Raw genomic sequence first — 15555 nt, forward strand, 5'->3', positions numbered from 1 at the left:
CTGAACTTAGTGCTACCTGGAGCAAAGTGTCTATCTACATATTTAACGTTCGATAGCTTCTGACCTTAGTTCTCGTCCCTGTTCTTTCACCGCAGTTACATCCTTGCTCTGGGGCCAGCAGGTACCATGCTCTCAGGTATGTGCATTATTCCACCAGCAGCGCCGAGTGTTTGTCTACAAATTCTCTGCTTCCTCAGAAACGAATTTGCATCTCGAACTATTGACTGTTCAAATGGAAAGCATTGTAATCTGTTTCCCCAGAGGGCTTGTCTGCAGTAACGCAACTTGCCCTGCATATAAACAAAATCACTAGAACAACATTTTTCAAAAAGCAATTTCAAACACACAAAAAAGTTAAGAACTCCATGCATCTTTTAATACAGGTTTACTGTTAAGCTGAAACCTTGTCTGACAAGTGTCAGCCCTGAGCAACTTTTGTTAAAAAACCAAAACCACCCAAACCAAAACAAAAATAACTCACAGAGTTAAATACAGACTTTTAAGGGAAACACTGATGGACGCCTCAACTACTGTAATTAAGCTCACTCTGGAAGTTTACATAAGCAGAATAAATGAAAAAAACTCACCCCTTTTCTGAGGAGGGATATTCAGTATAAACTGTAGACACAAAGGTCTGAGAAAACAGGTCTTGCTGTACTCTTGAAAGATCCAAAATTATATGAGCAATGCATCCACCTTATAATCTCAAATGAAACACAGGGTCCCAGGCACCTATTCTTCATACATGATTAGATTGTAGATTGCATAGGCATTACAAGATACATACTTATTCTTTTCAGAATTCTTTATGAGTAAAATTAATGAACTTTAATCAGATACCTGCTCTCATGTTGAACAAGTACTTACTTTTCAATGTTGTGCTTTGAATTTAAAGACACCTGGAAAGTCAGAGGCTTGGAAACATCCATAGGGTTGACTCCTGTCAGATCTTTCTATTGCACTGGAACAATCTAAGAAGTGAATGTAACTAAATTCAAACTGTACACTTCAAGGTATTTCATTAATGAGGTGCAGTGCTCAGTCACAATGTTAATTGATTAGTCCTATTTCTGTGACTGGAGTGGAAACACTAAAAGATAAGACGGGGAGGAAGAATCAGCTAAGCCTTTGAGTCACAAAAAGGCCTTATCCCTTTGATGAAAAGTGTCAGATTAATCTTCATAAATGGTCATAATTACTTGTGCCTGGAGCTCAGCCAAGTCATTCCAAAGAAAAATTAAATTATACAACTGATTGCATGTTCAGTCTCATCTCCAGAGTGTTAGAACCCCCACAGCCCTATAAAAACATGCAGACATTTACTATATGCTTGTAACGGTAAAAGACATTTGCCTAAATATTGAGTAGGCTAATCTACTAGTATTTATTATCTTTTTCCTTAATAATAGTTTCACTAAAGCTTGCCTGCACAGACTGTGACAGTTGCTATTAGACACCTAGTTTCCTTGGTAATCTGCAGATTACTCTCCATTCTTCATTAAACTCAGTTTTAACTATAATTAGCAGACCTATATCAGATGGGAAATTTATGAATGTTGTTGAAGTATTTTTTCCCCAAGATCTAAAATTTTTCAATTAATTAAGTTCACTTACCAGAAAAGGATTAAGTACACAGACACCAAAGCTGATGACATCTAACACCAGAAGCAACACTCCTCTTGGAGGTTCTGAGAATAGTACTAGTCCTTCAGAAGAAGGAACACTTCTAAAAGCAAAAGCTTCATAAATCTAGTAGAATACTACTTAGCGGGCACAACCCAGTTCTCTGCTATGATTATATATGCTTTGGAAATCAATGAACTAAACATGAAACACTACAGATTCACTCCCATATCAGAAGTAACAGCATACATTCAAGAAAGAAATTATTTGGTCCCTGTATGTTCCTTATGCAGCTTATACCATCTTAATACCAGGTTTTTTAGCTGGTTATAAATGGGATATTCCAGAAACATAGCATATGGAGCTTTTAAAACAAAATTAGAAAAGGAAACTAGCTTTTCCTCATATGAGATGTTGCTTACTTCTTTTCTTTAGTTACTCCAATTTGAAATCATGCTAAGTAATGTAATAATAGCTGAAGCATCTACACTGATTTATCTTGGCAAAGACAGGACAGCTTGCATACCACTATATTATCTGACAAAACTAATAGGATGCCAGTGTACATTTAAAAATGTAATAGCATTCTACTGTATATTTAGGAAATAAAGGCTAAAGAACAAAATATTTGTAGTATAATTTTATTCACCTAGAAACACAGGGTCAAAAGTCACAGCATGGAAGTTCATTTTATTTTGTAAACTCATTAAAAAGATGTCCATGTACAAAAGGACATTTTAACAACGTAAATGCAGACAAAGGAAAATATAGAGGTTCAACACATTAATAAAAAGTTGAGTTTTTATTTTCTTTCTGCGTAATTCCTTGCATCTTCCATACCAGTCTGCACACAATCTTAAGTACAATTGTTAGAATCATTAAAATTCAAGAGGCTGAACATAAAACCATTTGCTCTGCTATAGGAATGTGTTGCTGAAAGATACAAACCCTGTAGCATGTTAGCTAGAAGTAAGACACAAGACTGAAGGAACTGGCTGAAAGACTTCTAAATTGTTATTGCGCATTCATCTTCTGAGAATTCAATCTCAGTTTTCTTTCTGCAAATATTTAGAATATTCCTTAGGGAAGTAACAGCGTTAGACTGAACAGTGCCTTGTCAAAAGATGTATGTTTTCATGTTGCCCTAATACATCTAATGCAGATTCAAAAATAAAAACATTTCTGAAGTAAACCCATTTCAGTCCCAACAAGTGTTCATTGTGCACCAAAATTTACAGCAGCTGTATGACAAGCTACTGTGACATGTAATTCAGTCTTCAGTATTGGATACTCTTGACTGCAAGTTTGGACTTAAATCCTCGAGAGACTGCCAGTGAAAGGACAATAATAGAACTACATTTCTTTTTAATCTGAGCTAATCTGCAGTTTAATTTGTCCCTGTCCCATCCCCCCCCCCCCCCCCAAATGACTCTCAGGACTGCAAATTTATTCTTGTAACCACTACTTGAGGTTTTTTTAAAATGTTTTCTTTCCCGTGTCCTCAATGTAAGCTTGAGACTGTTGAGTGTTTCTCTAGATCCACTGTTCTACACTAAGCAGTTTTTCAGTCAGGAACAACCCATGTCACATGTGACTCATTATACTCGGTTTCCAAATGTAAGTGTCCCAACTTTCAAGAGTTAAGTAAACATCTCACGATTAACGAAGAGCAACTTGAATGCCTAGAGTTAATACACTTCCAAGATTTGTGTTTGTCCTCCGCCAGGACGTAGTGCAAGAAACAAGCCCCGCCAACATAAGGCACTTACCTACGTTACACGAGAGGGGGCAGGGGCGAGAACTCTTGTAACATGCAAGTCTATTAAGAGTCTCACTGGAGAAAACATAAGATCTCGCAGACTCAGGGTACACGCCACTTCATTGTGTGCTGCTGTAATAAAGTCTGCTCTGTAACAGATATCAGATCCTCCCATTGGCAGCCACTTCATTAATCTTCGATTTTTGATGATCGTATTTCACAGAAACAATAAGGAAAAGCAAGAGGGTTGCTCCTTGGATAGCAGCCAGCAAAAAAAAATAATAGTTTAATTGGCAGCCATTAATATTACCTAGAAAGAATTGGGGAGAAAAAAATAAACATTAATAAAGAGTATATAAATAAAAATGTCAATCCTTTCAAGCTTAAGTAGTGAAGACTTTTCTGCAAAGCATGGGCAAAACCAAACCAAATCACATTTCCATGTGACAGCATAGTTTCATTTTTAATTATCCAGAGCAAAAGATGGAACTCCTGAGGAAGATGTGCACAGTACAAGGATTGCTTTCTTTTGTGCTTCAATGCCTTAGACAAAGTACAGTCCCTGAAGAAGCTCATACGCTGTTACTGCACAATTTCTTACAAAAAAATTGCTGGAAGCTCCTCCTACCACTGTAAGACCTTTGTGCAAACAAAGACTACATACATATAGCAGTGGGCATGTTTCATGAAAGTCAAAACAATTTTAAAAGGCTAATAGGCTAATAATCTTCCTTTCTTCCCCCTCCATCCCCCTTGTTTTTTAAGTCTGGTTTCTTATGCTGCAAAATTGCAATGCTTTGCTGACTTCAGATAAAACAGCTAAACACCTCAACGTGTATTTTCATATATGATTTACTTTCTTCATAATGTAAGTAATAAGGATCACTTATCAATTTTTTGAGAAGACAACTCATTTCAAAAGCAAAAAAAAGAAAACATCCCTGTGCTGTGGCCACTAAAGGGACTTGAAAAAGAAATTTCTGGAAATAAAGCCCTGGACTTGTAAACTGTTCAGAAATGGCTCCCAATGAAATGCAGCATTCAAGATGGAAGCAAAGCTACACTCATACAGGCTAGTAACTGAAAGCCTTTACCATCTTCACTAGGTATGCTTTTAAGGAGCCTGGAGAATACAGTGCAGTGATAAGACTTTAGTCAAGAAAAAAAAAAGTAAGTCTCTTATGTTTTACAGCTTAATTGAAACAGGTAAAAATATGATTTTTTGGGGTACTATATATACTAAAGAGTCCTCTCTGGGAGCCTTTTCAGGCCTGCTTAATGCTATATGGTCTTTCTGCATCTGGAGGCCTGTAACTCCCTTCTCTGCTAAGTCAAAGATAAAATAAAAAGAATCAAAAAAATGAATGCTATTAAGGAAAAAATTTGGCAACACTGTAGATATAAAGAAAGCAATTACTGAGATTTTATCTCAGTCTTTGTTTGGAACAAAGTTTAGAATTCATGAAACCATACGTTGTTTCTTTTTGGTTCAATTCACCTTTGACACTCCCTCAAAGTTGTTACAAATTAGTGATTTGTACCACATAAAATGATGTTAAATTAAGAAAGTTCATTGTTAAAACATTACTCCTCTATTGAGAAATGTGCACTAAGTATTGCTGTACTTCCAAGAACAATACATTGTGGCTCATTTCCAACATGCCACATGAGCCACAGCCAATTGGACCATTATGATTATCAAAAAGGTTAGAGAGAGTAAAAATAGTGATGTATATGTTGATCCTAGCAAGCTGTTCATGGAGCATGCCTATAAATGTTCAGATTAAATTACTTTAATTACTGAAATTTAAGATTCAATTAAATGAACTTATAACAAAATTAAACGGAGTCTTTCCTTGACATTTAAAATACAATATACATGTGAATCTCCGTTTCAAGAGCAGACGTGTTTAAAGAGTAGTAATTATCCTTTATGAGATGGGATATTAAACCCATGAAATCTCAGTTTTTGTCAGAGAAATAACAGTCATTTAAATGGCAGCAACCAACACTGGAGTGCCAGCAGAGTGAACTTTCTCAGTAGATTTTGGAAGCAGTGAGTTACCTCAAATGATATCACAAGTTAGCATAAGTAGCAGAAACTCGGTGCACATGCTTATAGTTATTATACAGCATCTAATGAAAAAATTCAGAAGTCATTCATTCATAAAGACGACTCCTTATAATTCCTACCCTGGAAGACCTAAGTAAAATTTAGATGTGAACTGGATAACTTTCAATAATGTTATATGAAATTAAAATTGAGTTATAAACAGTTATGATATAAACAGTTAAAACAGTAGCTACTATGGATGCTACAAATCAAAATCGCCCACTGAGTGCTTTAACCTTGAGCCAGATGTATAGCTGCTGAGAAGGCTCGACTGTATATCGAGTCTTTGGATTAAGAAAGGTAGAAATATCCAGTTCTGACAGCTGTCCAAAGGACAATCCACTCAGCTGAGTAGCTTATTCAAAACAGATGACCAATGAGTCATGAAAGGTAACATCTTCCAGTTCTAGCCAACTCTGGATATATTTAGCACAACCTAAATATTTTACAAAGAGAATATTAGGCACTGTATTCTCTTGGGCTGCTTCAGAAAACGAAGGCAAGAGGCTAAAACAGCACCATCAAATACTGCATATATTAATTTGTATAAAATTATTATCCTCCTATTGAGCCCTTATCAACTGAGTTATCGCTATATAGAATTGCAGAAAAAGATGCTCTTCTAATTTTGAAATTGACTGGGGGGAAAAAAAGTCTCAATGTGATCAAATTTTCATTTGGTGAGGACACTTCCATAAAGTTAAGGCTACTTGTCATCTTTTGCAGTTTTTTAAAGAAAAGTGATAAACCAAAGATGACAACTTATGGCATATGTACTGTTCCAGACAACATTACTTTTTGGTAGCATGCAAATCAAGTTTAAATGGCAAATTCTTTCATACCAAATTTAAAGTAAGTTTAGGTTGCACTTTTAAGCCATGTATACACAGTAGGTCTAGCATATGTTTTAAGAGCTTTTCACACTCCTCCTGTTGGAACTAATTAGCCCATTGATGATGGTATGATTTTCTGAAATTCCCAAGGTGCCACCTACTGGTGCCAATAATTATTTTTAACTTCAACTGGCAATACAAAGCAGACGATACGTTGCACTTTAAGAGTATAAATAGCTAGCAGACAGAAATGCAAAATTAACTCATGCTAATTTCAATGAAGTCTCTTGAAACTAGGAAGCTGAATAATCACTAAGAAAGAGATGGATACATTTTACTCCCCATAACCGCAGAAAGTAATTTCAGTACTTCATACCAAATATATTCTTCTTCCACACATAATTTAAATATTTTTTACTAAAATAATACAAAAATTCATAAGTAATTTCTGGTGATGAAACACAGTAACAGCTGAGCAGGTAACTGACAGGCCTTACAGAGGCAAAACACTACATGCCTGCTTCCCATGCTTTCAGGAGGACAATGTAACATTTTGTGTAGTCACACTACTTTATACTTATATGCAAAATAAAACTTTGTCTTTAACAGAACAGTAGACAAATTTATATTTTTAAAATAATAACGGTGCTAAGACTCAAGAGTTCTACATGCTTGATGCTTAACTGCTTCTGAAGGAAGCCTTCTACTTTATAGACTATGAATACACTAAAAATAACTTACCAAAATCCGTGTGATTACTCATCCAGCCAATTTCTTTAATAGAGACCAGTGCTAACAATCCAGAGCCAACAAATGATCCAATCCCCGAAAAGAAAAAAAACAGCCCCATAATAGCACTCTGCATAGATTTGGGAGCAGCTGAATATGCAAATTCTAGACCTGTATTAAAAGATTTAAAAAAAAAATGCTAAGATCTAAAAAACAACAGTAGTTTGTTCTAGTTTAGTGTTACAGAAGTTACAGATGTATACTACTTCTGGTATGTTAAAGACCTAAAACTAGCCTTGGATTTCAGGAGACAGGGAATCGAGGTAGTAATCCCTATCAGTTCCCCGTTCCCTCTAATTGCTTTATGAACCCTGTTAAAGGTCATCAATATATCAACCCATTAAACAGACAACATCTGAGACACGCACTTTGATCTTATTAATATTATATATGTAAAATAAAGAAATTTTCTGAGACAGCATATTCATTTTTCTATCTAAAATTATCCTCAAAGAAATTTATTAAACTAATTCTAACCTGGCAAGTTCCATGTTTCCCATTTCACTTGTTTCTGTATTACCTATCTGTTGTGCAGTATTTACAAAGCACACGGCATTCCCTGCTGAGAACAAAGTACACGGGAACTGAAGGTCACCCTTGCATTGACCACAAACATTTACTTCTCACAGACTCAGTGTCTGTATCTCTGAATGTGCAGACAGAGAAATTAATTGTAGCTGGAAAGGCAGTAATTAGTTTTAATTTAATTTTGATCTAGAATTCTCTGAGCTCATTGCTTGCTAGCCTATTCTTTTTAAGACTTGTAGAAATGGGACTTCAAATTTAAAGTATCCTTACTCAAATTTCAACCAATAAAACCAAGAAAAACATACCAGTGACATCAATTTGAAAACCTGTGCTACTGAATTTGACTACCAACAGAACACACTGGGTTAGGCTCTGCCTTGCAAAGACTAATGCCCATGATTAACTCTCCTTTTTAGAATAATACTCCTGTCAAAAATCAAATGGGATTATTCACAAGAGACAGTCAAATACATTCTTTGCAGAGGTTTTTCTCTGACAGCTGAAATGCTTGTTTCAAAACAGTCTGCTTCATACTGAAAATTAATGCTACCTCATCTAGCATTTTTTCTTGGCACAGAGAGCATTTTATAGACCTGACAATGGCACAAATCTTACGTCTTGCATAATAAAGGTATGCTTTATTTACACTATTAGTGGTATTTGACTTTTGCTACTCCAGACAGAGTTTAATAGAAATACACTGGCATTCCTTTTCAAGAAAAGGCTTAACACTTCAAGCCAGATAGATCAATTTGCCTGTTGTGAGGGCGGAACTTTGTTCTTGTAAAAGAAACAGAACTGTATGTTCTCACTGATCTAACACCACCCTGCACTGCCACCTGAGAAACCTCTGATAACCAACACACTGCTTCTCTTTTCCTTTGCAAAACATGTTAGAATGGGCCAACAGCGACCTGTCTGTGATTCTAGAAGGGAAATGAAACATTCTTCGTGCAACTCGGCTGTGTGGGTTCCTGTAAATTCAAACCATAACGAGAGAATCGCTACAGAGATGGACAGACATCTGCAAATGGGGGGGGGGGGGAATTATATTTATTTTGAGAATTAAAAACTCAATTTTTTTTCCTATGCTTTGCCACTAATATAACAATTGAGATTTTTCAAGGAGTATCTTTCTGGCCAATCTCACTTAAAGAAAAAAAAGTAGACTACTCTCAGGATATAGTAGCTTATTTTTTAACCTCTCGTTATCATAGCTGCCACAAGTCTCAGAGTATCAGTCACATTTTGGTCACCAGGCTTTTGTACATTCTGCACAAGTTAAACTCAAGTATATCACACGAAAGGATCCGGCCCATTTCTTCTCTTGTTCATTTTACAGATATACTGGATGCGAGTGTTACTGCTGGAAAAAGATGTTACGACTCAAAACAAAAACCAAAATGGGTGTAACACTATACACTTTTTGCAACAAAATAAGGCACGTTTCTAAAGTTGAATAATGTTTCCAGCAACCCTAATATTTAATCTGACATAAAGAATAAAAAAAATCTTTTCTTTGCCTTCAGAGATATTTTTGCCTGCTGGCAGCCATTGATAACGATTTCATGCTACCTCAAACAAGCAGTTTTGAAATGAAACCCTCTAGTTGGTGTTGTCATGTGAGATTACGATTCCCAGTTAAATAAGGGTGCTTTAAGAGGCTTGACAGAATAATACAAAAGATTAATGCAATGTGCGTTATCTTTTTAAAGGTACCTCAAGTGTAACTAATGTGGCTTAATAAGAATATGCTTAGTTTTACAGTAAACAAAAACCCAGATGTATGTTTCTACTCTTATATTTAGTCCCTTTTTGCTCACAAGAAACATTTCCAGATCACTATAGTTTTGTAACCATTAACACTTTGCTTATTTTAAAGCTGAATTTCATAGCACAATAGATGCCTTTATCAACTTTTAATATAAAATTGGTAAAGAATACTCTATTAAGTCTTGAGAGGCCTTCTTAAAGATGCTAAGAATTCAGTTTAGATAACAATCAGAAGGCAGGAAAAAAAGCTTTGCAAAACAAATCAAATGAAAGCGTAATACACAAAGCAATTAAGATCTGCATAGTATTTCTGGTTCAAAGAAAGAGAAGTATTTGCATTTTTCCTAACATTGATCAACAGTTTTGGAAGTTACAAAGCTGTTGGTACAGACCCAGCAAGTGCAGAACAGCAGAGTATTCGCATAAGAATAGCGTAAGCCTTGAAGACTTGACTTCTTATGAAGAAGTCCACTAAAGCAGTTGGAAAAACCAACCCTCAGTTTGGAGTTCAACAGAGAATGCATCAAGTCCTTGACCTTTCCACAACCTGCAGGTAGGTTTGTTATTTTTAACTTGTGAACACCTATAAAGTAGTAACAGTGCCTGACAGAGAAACAAGAATGTGTAAGACAAAGAAATTTATTTACTTTTGCATGAACACTTGCATTTCTGGTAAGTAAGTCATCTGTTTATCTGAGTTCAAATTTAATTGGCACAATCCCTAAAGTTCTAACTAAAGGTAACTCATTTTACTCTTTTATTAAAAATGCTAAATATAGCCTTATTTTTAATAAGTAACTCACTCACTTAAGCAAGACTTCCATCTTCAGATTTTATGTGTTCGGATTTGTGATGGCTACTGTTCACACATAATTAAATGTACTGTAATATAGGACAGCAATGACTATGCAGATACGTCCTCTAGCAAAGGATACACATTGATTGCACTGCCAAAGCATACTTTCCATTTAAGAATCTGAAGTGTTTAGCATCTTGGGTCTTAGTGTGCTTTAAAGATAATGAACTCTCTCCACATCTTACTAGTTGTTTACTGAAGCAAAGGACTTACTTACCTATGCATCACTGGGGGGGGTGGAATCCACACGAGGAACCAGGAATGGGACCCTTATCAGATATCAGACAATGATCTCAGACCTTCAGCCATTTGACACTTACAGGTTTGTCTACAATACTGACTGCGGCAGTACAAAAAGTGAAGAACTAGGATTTCAGCTGCTGCAATCCAGTAGGACCTCACGTCCAAATCTTGTGTTTACTGTCACAAAAGTTTGTGCTAGGCGCTGGTTTTCGGGTACATGCTGTGTGCATGCATAGAGCTAACTGTTGGAGGACCTGCATTCACACTGCAAACAGGACACTCCCAACAACAACCTGGTGTGAGGAGACGTCAACCTACCAGTCCACCAGGAAGGAAAAGAGTATACTAATGGTGCATTTGAATGCATACTGCAAAACTACAAATCCACACCAGACAAAGCCATATCTAAAAAGAATTCCTCCAACATACTCAATAACTAAGGTAGAGTTTAATACGTGATGGATATGTCTAATTGTTCCAGTCACATGAAATCCCAGGCTAGACAGCTGGAAGAAAAACTTAGAGCAAATGAGCAGACGATAGAAAAAACCCCAAAACCCACTTCTTCCTCTACTTGCCAAGCAATCCAACCACCTTGTTTTATTTCTTAACAACTGTGATGACGGTAGAACACATGTAACCAGAAACCCGATGGAGTAGAAGTTCTCTGTTCCACTAAGAGGGGAACAAATGCGCCCTGTGACAGCTGGGACTATCACCAGCAAGACCTTACAGAATTACAGAATCTCATTTTAACCCACTGTGCTTGCCCAGCGTGAGGAATGACAGTAAACTCCTACAGGGGAAATGAAACCAGGAAATTCTGTCATAAGGAATCAAAAAAAAGGAGCTATATGTAATGCCAGTTTGAATGGATGATCTTCAAAGTTCAATATTCTGAAACAGTATTTCAACACATTAATAAGTAACTATAGTTGAACAAATACTAAATGATTTTTAAATCAAGTCACTGGAGGAGTTTTGATATATTACATCAGGTACGTCTGCAATTCTTTTTAAGTAGTATCAGAATAGCTACTTCTATGATCATGAAAGGTTTCTGTTACTGGTAACTAAGCATTGCTCCCAAGCACTAGATAAGTAAACACTGCTAAAAGATTCACAATAGCATTTCACTTGTTTAATCAGAGTAAACCAGTGTTAGGCATACCACAGTGACAACAGGTAAGTTGCCTGTGCTTTCCTCCTGCTAATGAGCCCTGCATGTATATAAAACAGACCAGAAAATAAGATTTTATAGCCCTATTCACCCTCTCCTCCCACTTCACTTTCAGCTTAAAAATCAATATGATCACACAGCTGTCCACTACATCACACAGAACAGTATTAAGAAATTTAAGATCTCTTGCATTTGTTCAAGAAAGGCAAGATTTGAACAGTGTTTCAGTTTGCCTAGTATCACACTGAAGTACTAAAACAGCTATAGAAAAACTGATCTATAAGTAAAGCAGATAAAACTGTATAAGAAATAGCTACTTCATAGATGTAAAAACTCAAGTAAGATGAATTTAAACTGGTGATAAATCTTTCTAAAGATGGTTTATTTCTTCATTTTTTCCTCAGAAAGGTGTTTCCACTTACTAATTGACTTTCTAAACTGTGAGCTCAATTTTTAAGCCAAAAAAATTAAAAAGCACAAATTTTGTTAGCAACACAGAGGAAGATTCAAAGGAAACAATACTGCATTAAAACTATTCTTTAAAATACAATATTGAAAGAGTGTATTGTTTTCTATTAGGGGTTGCAAATATCCAATGCTAACTGGATGACATGCAAATATTTTAAGTATTGCTCTGCTTGAAACTCAGTCTTGAAAACAGATCTTATATAGCCAATTTTCAAATGTGAAAGACAATTGTGTGCTTTGCCACTCGTATTAAGTTATATTGTATAATATTGTACTTGGGAACATCAGAGCTTATTTATAATGATTTGAGAAGTAAATATTTCTTTTCTAAGATTCCATCATTTATGATAGACATGAAAGCAGATACAAAACACATGAAGACTCTTACCTGCTATACTTGCAAATATTTCACTGAATCCAATCAGCACATATTGAGGAATCTGCCACCATATTGGCAAATCTGCAGCATGGTATGTAACATTTCCAATTGTCTGATTAATTGTTTTAACCTTGACAATTTTCAGTCTGTTGCTTTCCAGAATTCCTACATGGAGGGGGGGGGGGAAAGATTGACCTAAGATGCAAACATTGTTTCTTCATATAAGAATTACATTAGGATTCAGTCCTGCATTGCATTTACAAATTATAAAATAGAATTATGTATTTCCTTATTTCCTAACATAAAGCATTGCAGACTACTTTTGCTATTGTTATTTCAAGACATACAGTTCTTCTGCCATAGAATTAGTGATTATATTCTTATTCAGTAGCAATAATTATACAAATACTTAACCCTTTTCCAGATGGATTAGCTGAAAGCTTTCTCATACAAACCATGTTGGTTTTTTTTTTTTAAAGACAATCTCATTTTCACAAACTACTACTTTGCAGTGTTGAACCACTGCATCTGCCACCATAGTATTAATAAATTAGAAACCATTTTGCTTATCGAAATGGCTACACTAGTCCTGTAGAACTATGAAAACCCTCTATGAATGTGATCATGACACTTATATGACACTTACCATCCCAAGAGATCCGAAAGCTTATCAGACCTTGATTTACAAGCAATATATTGCATAGAAAGTACTTAATGTAGAATGAAAAAGAGACATGATTGTGTAAAATATAACCATTTTTAGCTTGTTCAGCACAACAGTTCAGAGTAGAAAGTGAATATCAAATAATGCTGTATGTTTGTTGAAGTTGCCCAGATTAAAGGATTTGCCTCACTGTTACATAAAATGCATGGCTAATAGTTAATAAAACTCCCTGCTTTGCCCAGAAACGACCTCTATAAAAGAACGCTCAATATCCTTGAAATAAGGTGGATTTATTCATCACCAATTCAGAGGAGCAAGACTGAGTCAATGACACTACTTCCTATAATATGTGTTATACACACATGGCCTCCCATTTAGTGCCTGTCAGTTTCAGTCTCTTTCTACTTAGTGAGGCAAACTCCGACCTAATCTTGGGGCACAAAATATCACTCCTCTTACAAAAAAAATTGTACAAGGGTTAGATGATAGGCACAATGCTTCATGGATATCATACCATGTACAAGTGATTACATCTGCCTCCTCACTTCTAGCTTTTTCTTTCCTAGAGGCAGGCAAAGGATGACATGGACATTTAATATGATGTTGGCTGAAGCTATTGACAGCACTTTTCATGCAAACAAGCACAAGCAATTTCTAATGCACAATATAATATCTGTTCTCCTGTTTCTTCCCAAATCTGTGACATACAATCCTCAAGGGTGTCAACCAGATCACCATCTCTCTGCTAAATGACAATGTTCCAAGGGAATGACTGATGTTTGCCAAAACCATCTCATACCACGACATGCAGTTTCTTATTAGTCCTGGTCATGGCAAGAGACCCAAGCTGGGAAGAAAGCATGAGGAAAGCTCCCTGTAGTCCCTATATATAGTCTGTAGGCGAGGCCATAACCAAACAAGAAGTTCTAGAAATCACATGCTTAAGGACAACATTGTACTTTATCATTGCAGGAAGTTAGAGCCAGAGCTCTGAAAACCAGACTGAGGGAGCACACATTAACAAGTGATTTACAAAGTACTTTGAAAAGGATAGAAAGGTGCATTTGTATAACCCATGTTTATTCGTTCATAGCAGTTCAGAATCTATTCAAGTATGAAATCTCACAACAGCTCTACAGTCCTATCTTCTGAGACACAAGAGCTGTAGAGAGAAAACAGGTTAGAATTCCTCAAGTTTGTTTAAATGCTACCTTAAGGCCCCCAAATTTTTCTTGAAAAGAGTGTTTTCCTTAATAACATCTGGTTTTGAAGTAAAGACTGTTCTGAACTTAGTACCTCTTAGTGCCAGGCCACCACATTTTCGCTACCTTCCTCATTTCTTTTTAGGTGACCACTTACCCACCTTATTTTTAAGTATCTTTCTTCAGCCACCTCAGTGCCCTCTGAACTATGAATAGCTGATGTAATTAAAACAAAGCTGCATTTCTTGATGTTTTGGTTTCAATATAGCTGACAAACATTTTAGAGTGGAACTTAATTAAAATGTAAACAAAGCAGTACAGTCAGCTCAGAATTCAGGCATAATTTCATTCATACACATTCAACACAAAATTACTGCACCTCAAAACATCTAGTGATCCTTATTGTGTTTGATAACTCTTCACAGCATAAAAAAAGATTTAGGAGGCATTCAACCACATAGGAGCATAACTACAATATACCAAACTTTGCCATAAATTTATCTTCAAAGCTGAGTACTTCAGAATCTAGAATCTATTGATTCTTTCTTAAACTTTGATAGACAAGCTTCAAGTTTTAACTACTAAAACTATAAGATTAAAGAATCTTAAGTTCTTGCTATAATTATTCAAACTCTATAAATGAAGTAGATTTTCCAGTCGAATAACCTTAAATACTGCTGCTCAGAATTTACAATAAAATGCATGAAGCACAGCAGATGTTCATTAAATCTAATCAGTTGTATTCTCACACAGTTTATAAGATATTTAAAATAATCTAAACAATCTAATAGGCAGCCTAAGTAGTGTCCACAACTAATGCCAGTTAGATAAGTAGGTTAAAATGGAAATATGGCACAAACAAATCATTAAGATACTTCCAAGATCGCAAGTTAAGATATTAACATCTTCATATGTTTAAGATTTTAATCAGCATCTCTCTCTAAAGCAGAAATGGTTGGAAGTAATGTTTATTTTAAGAATATTAAAATATGGGTTCTATAAATATCATTTAATGAGAAAAAAATTTTATGAAACGTATAAACCAACAGAAGCTTTCAACCCTGCTAGAAATAAACAGAGTTTCCTATGCCCCAAATTTGTTGCAACTGAAGCTCTTAAATTCATGTTATGATGAAGGGATGTTA

At 35.6% G+C, this 15555-nt stretch overlaps 1 protein-coding gene across 2 annotated transcripts in view; it reads right to left on the reverse strand.

The window, feature by feature from the left end:
* Positions 1-2248: 2248 nt before the first annotated feature.
* Positions 2249-15555, reverse strand: part of SLC15A4 (solute carrier family 15 member 4) — a 31530-nt gene continuing 18223 nt past the window's right edge. The window contains exons 6-8 of one of the 2 annotated variants that reach the window (XM_052796224.1): positions 12554-12709; positions 7070-7228; positions 2249-3692 (exon numbers count right to left, since the gene is read on the reverse strand). In XM_052796224.1, the coding sequence (XP_052652184.1) occupies positions 3544-3692; positions 7070-7228; positions 12554-12709 (464 nt within the window). In that variant the 3' untranslated portion in view covers positions 2249-3543. The remainder of the gene's footprint in view (positions 3693-7069; positions 7229-12553; positions 12710-15555) is intronic. The other variant, XM_052796225.1, reaches the window with a different exon arrangement.

The sequence above is a fragment of the Harpia harpyja genome, chromosome 9, assembly GCF_026419915.1.
Source record: "Harpia harpyja isolate bHarHar1 chromosome 9, bHarHar1 primary haplotype, whole genome shotgun sequence".
Lineage (NCBI taxonomy): Eukaryota > Metazoa > Chordata > Aves > Accipitriformes > Accipitridae > Harpia > Harpia harpyja.